Source organism: Montipora foliosa, chromosome 5 (genome assembly GCF_036669935.1).
Source record: "Montipora foliosa isolate CH-2021 chromosome 5, ASM3666993v2, whole genome shotgun sequence".
Classification (NCBI taxonomy): domain Eukaryota; kingdom Metazoa; phylum Cnidaria; class Anthozoa; order Scleractinia; family Acroporidae; genus Montipora; species Montipora foliosa.
In genome coordinates this window covers 39,354,715-39,359,714 of record NC_090873.1, presented here as the reverse complement: position 1 = coordinate 39,359,714, position 5,000 = coordinate 39,354,715, and the positions used below count along the sequence as shown (strand labels likewise).

The 5,000-nt window shown below is 40.3% G+C and overlaps 2 protein-coding genes across 2 annotated transcripts in view; one reads left to right on the top strand and one right to left on the bottom strand.

Annotated features, from left to right (window-relative positions):
* The window catches only part of LOC138004092 (uncharacterized), an 888,878-nt gene that overhangs the window by 54,879 nt on the left and 828,999 nt on the right, over positions 1-5,000 (top strand). The window lies entirely within an intron of this gene.
* On the bottom strand, positions 2,703-4,083 carry LOC138004138 (uncharacterized). Its single transcript, XM_068850570.1, has 2 exons — positions 3,786-4,083; positions 2,703-3,612 (listed from the first exon to the last, which is right to left on the bottom strand). Exons 1-2 carry the CDS (start codon positions 3,976-3,978, stop codon positions 3,152-3,154), a joined length of 654 nt encoding a protein of 217 aa, XP_068706671.1. The 5' UTR covers positions 3,979-4,083; the 3' UTR covers positions 2,703-3,151.

Here is a 5,000-nt window from a genome sequence, read left to right as displayed (position 1 = left end):
ATCGTGGCCTTCTAATCGCTTTTCAGCACAAAAAAGGGGTGTCACCGTGTTCGTTTTTGAGATATGAGCAACTAAATCCAAAATATAGGGTGTTTTTGCTGGGCTTTCCTGTTGCCAGGTACCTTATTACATCACAATAATGATCGCATCTTGTTTGGAAATAATCGGTGTTTCATATGATACCATAACATTGCTGTTACGTGATACAGTGTTGTAGCTATATTCGATCTAAGCAGAGAGTCTTCTAAGTGTTTAAACCCTTTCGAACCTGGGTCCTTAACTAGCAAACCATGTGTTGCAGAAATAAATGCAAGAACCTTCATTTGCTTCGCTACATCCCAAAACCACCTCCATGCGATAGAAAAACGTCAAAAACAGTATTCCTTGAGATAAAATAGAATGAAACAAGCAGAGCTAAATACCGTGGAGAGTAAACAAATCATGAAGGCATCGTAGCGTCAATGGTTTCCAACAAGTCTCCCGGGATTGATAAAATCCCTATTCGCGTTATCAAAGACTGCCTCGCACCGATCCTCCGAACGATCACCTGCTCAATTGAAACATGCACCTTTCCCTCGGAATGGAAAATAGCCGAAGTGATACCGATTCCTAAAGAAGGCGATAACGAAAAGGAGAATAACAATAGGCCTATTTCACTTCTTCCTGAAGAGAAATGGCGGTGAAACATGCTGCGATTTCCTCTTGTTATGTTCGCGTCTTGCACATGCTCGTTACGGTTTTCAAATGATTGACAGATTTCTTTACTGGTGCAATCATCGAAACCAGAAAAGCGGCGGGATCAAAGGCAGCTGCCAGCGGCACCCCCCCCCCCCCCGATCTAATCAGATTACATAGTGTTTTTTTCTGATGTATGAAAAGATAATTTCGTTCCCAAAGTTCAACCTTTCGAGTGAAAGCTGAACTTCTTTTGAATGACAAAATTTTCGCAAATTTAAAGAAATCCTATTGGTTGAGATCTAAAAAAACATTGCGATGTTCGCTATATGTTTATTGAACGAACTAGTTGAGAAAGCAGTCTTTATGAGTACTTGTAAATACAGTGGAACCCCTCCTTATGGTCACCTCGTTAATAAGGTCACCTCGTTACTACGGCCTCCTTTTTTGTCCCGGTGAAACGCCCTTACATTTTGTTATAAGAAAACGGGGTCCGGCTGTACATGTACCTTACTTGAGCTTTTAACGACAACACGAGCAGATATTTAACCAGTTTCTTAGGATTTTTGCGAACCCTTTACAAGACTTTTTCGGACTGATGATGAAGCGTTTTGATTGGATTATTTCTGAGTCACTGGCCATTTCAGTGTATATATATTTTTTCCAAGGCATTCTTGCTTACTATAGAAACAAAGATGAAATGGTATATGAAATGAATCATATATGAGCTGCGGATATGAAATCAAGTAAAGCTATGATCTTCGCAGTTATGAACGCAATTTTTGCAATTGCTTAGAGAAGCCTGCAAAATTCAGGACTTCAACGGGGTTTGAACCCGTGACCTCGCGATTCCGGTGCGACGCTCTGACCAACTCAGCTATGAAGCCACTGAAGTTGGGAGCTGGTCATTTGTGGGTTCCAATGGTCCCGTGAGGAATGAATTAATGATGAAATGGTATATGAAATGAATCATATATGAACTGCGGATATGAAATCAAGTAAAGCTATGATCTTCGCAGTTATGAACGCAATTTTTGCAATTGCTTAGAGAAGCCTGAAAAATTCAGGACTTCAACGGGGTCTGAACCCGTGACTTCGCGATTCCGGTGCGACGCTCTGACCAACTCAGCTATGAAGCCACTGACGTTGGGAGCTGGTCATTTTTCGCGTTCATAACTGCGAAGATCATAGCTTTACTTGATTTCATATCCGCAGTTCATATATGATTCATTTCATATACCATTTCATCATTGATTCATTCCTCACGGGACCATTGGAACCCACAAATGACCAGCTCCCAACGTCAGTGGCTTCACAGCTGAGTTGGTCAGAGCGTCGCACCGGAATCGCGAGGTCACGGGTTCAAACGCCGTTGAAGTCCTGAATTTTTCAGGCTTCTCTAAGCAATTGCAAAAATTGCGTTCATAACTGCGAAGATCATAGCTTTACTTGATTATAGAAACAAAGAAAACTAAAAAAATATTTAAAAGTGTGCAGCGACTTAATGAAGGGAATTTAGTAACATTTTTTAAGCTTTCAAACCAGTTTGACTTAGCTATAGTAGGACAAGTCACAAGGACCATATTTGGTTCAATGTGGCTAGATGTTTGACAAAAATCGCGATGGGACTTAGGACTAGACGCAGGGACTAGTCCCCTCGTATCTGCCGACCATAAATTGACTGCGTTATTCATGTAATCTGGTAACCATCAGTTCTGTATTTTTAGACTATTGCATTTCAGGATTGAACTCTCTTGTAGCTTTTCAAAGGCGAAACAGAGATCCTTTTCAGAGCTTTCGATCTAACGTGAAATCCATATAAACTCCTATCGATCAAGCTCAATGCATAGCTCGATATTACCCGGCGACGCGAAGATATGGATTATATTTTCAAGTGGTAAAAACAATATTGAGTGAGTAAAATAGTCTTATTTAACTTTCATGCTATTTACATTTTAGGACTTTGGAACACACAGTGCGCATTTAACAACTCAATGCAAAGGGAATCTAGATATTGATTATTATTTTCCAGAATCTCCCGGTGACGGTAGTCGCTATGTTGCTTGTGCTTTCACGTTCAAACTTTTTTCCACGTCAACAGAAAGCGTTCAAATGCGAAGCAAACCACGATGATACAAAACAAGTCTTTCTTTCTATGCCCTCAGTTTATTTGAAAGTGTGCAAATGAAATGAAAAACAAATCCCATATTTTATGTCCTTTATAGTTTACATTATTGCTTCGTTATTATTTCTTAAGCATTTTAAATCCGAAAACCCTTTTCTTAATCAAGATACAAATAAGCAAAAAACCAGTGAAATTACGAATTTTTTTCCATCCGCTCCACGTTGGCATAGCAAAAATCCTGAACACTGGTAGCCAAGATAACATTTGCGAGTAAAAAGCTATCATAATTAAAACCCCATTCACGAAGTTACAAAATCTGTTAGGATCTGAAAAAAAGCATTCCAGGATGTCTCAGATATAGATTGCGTAAATATCGACGCAGGCTCTTCCCCCATTGTCTCCCTCGCTAACATTCATAAAATCCTCGCCATACCACAGGCGGAGCTCTTGGCCTGACTGGACCGAATAAGGATTAAAAAACGACAGCTCAAGCTCAGGAGAGACCGAGGTGTATCCGGGAACTTTGGACCATTTAGAACCTTGAGCAACAATGAACTGGCCTTGCGGCAAAAGAACATGATTGGTCGCAGTTGTTATGACAACCGCGATCTTGTCACCGGAGTAGTAGTCACCACAGCCCCAGTAGGACCAGTAGGAAACTTGCCGACTGTCGCACGTCACGTAACCGTACAAGTGAACCAATTTTACTGCAGAAAGCTTTCCACCAGAGACGTAGTGGACGGAGAATCTGCCAAACTCTTGATTCTTCGCACCAAAACAAACTGGAGCGAAATTCATCTTTCGCCATCGATCTGTAAATAGCAACAGAGAATACGTGTCGTATTAGTGAGGCTTTCGATTCGTGGATCTACACAGTGGCGCGGTCTGCGTGAGCATACTCACAGCCAATCATATAGCCTGCCAACTTTTTTTCTTATTATGGTGCAATTGCCTTATATTTTTTACCCGCAAAAAAAATACAAACCCGAGTTGTGTTTCCCAACAGTTCTTCTGGTGATAAGCGAAGATTCTTGGAAAGCGTTTGAGAGTTCCGAGCTTCTCTTCTCAAGCGATCCTGGGTTCCGACCAGGCCCTTCACTCCTGTCAACTTCGGCTGGAGTTTTCACAGCCAGCAAACCAAGGATAAACACGAAAAGGCAAACTACAATGGAGTTCATAGTGTCAGAATTGATTTGTTAGTGTCGGCTTCTCCACATATGCACTGGACTGATTAACTCGAGTATGGCGTTTCGCCTTCTGCGCTATAATTTTAAGCCTCTCTAAGATCGTGTTGAAACAAGATTTTGTTTATCTTTTGTTTAGATTTGCAGTCTATTTTCAGCGATTGTATAAACAGCACTGCATTTTATATGCAAATAGAGTGATTACCTTACAAAAAACACTGACAACTGACTTTCGTCCTGACTTCACATATCGCGAGCACGAAGCCAGAATTCGACAAACTATATTATTCATCTACTATCAAATACTACTTGTAATTATATAAAGCTGGCAGGGCAATCAGAACTATCGTCTCGGCTTCATACAACATTTTAGTCTCGCGAAACTCACAGTGCAGTTGACAGTGGATAGTTCTGCCTCGTGTTTAGTTTAACAAGCGCCACGTCAACACAACTTAAGTTCTTCCTGTCCGTTATTAGCCTAGGGACGCTAATTAGTTTGGCTTTTAGAACTCGGAAAAAGCCTTCTCCTTTTTCCCAATTCTTCTCTCTCTGGTCATACAAGCAAAACATGTTTAAAATATTGAAAGAATGGGGGATTTGAAATCATATTTTTAGCATACAAAATTTACAAATGCAAATTTTAAGATCGGAAACGCTGATCACATTGATCGGTGTTCATTTTCCAAAAATCAATATTTGTCTTCCAGCGTCGATAACAACTTGCTAACTGAATTATGAAACATAAAGCGCTAAATGCATGCTGTGATGATTCTTTGCAAAAATCAATACATCACTGAAGAAACAAAAATGAATTTCCCAGGCTAACAAGTGAAATCCCAACTTTTCGAAGCTTGACGGGTTTGCAGAATTCCCGATTATTCAAGCAATCTTTCGCTTCCGCGGCCAAGGTATTAAGAGGAATTTTCTCTTTTGTTTTTCTTTGAGTTGGACCAATTGATGTAGCGGTTAATAACAAAAACAACAGGATTGTGTTTGAGTTTGGCCGGACAACTTCT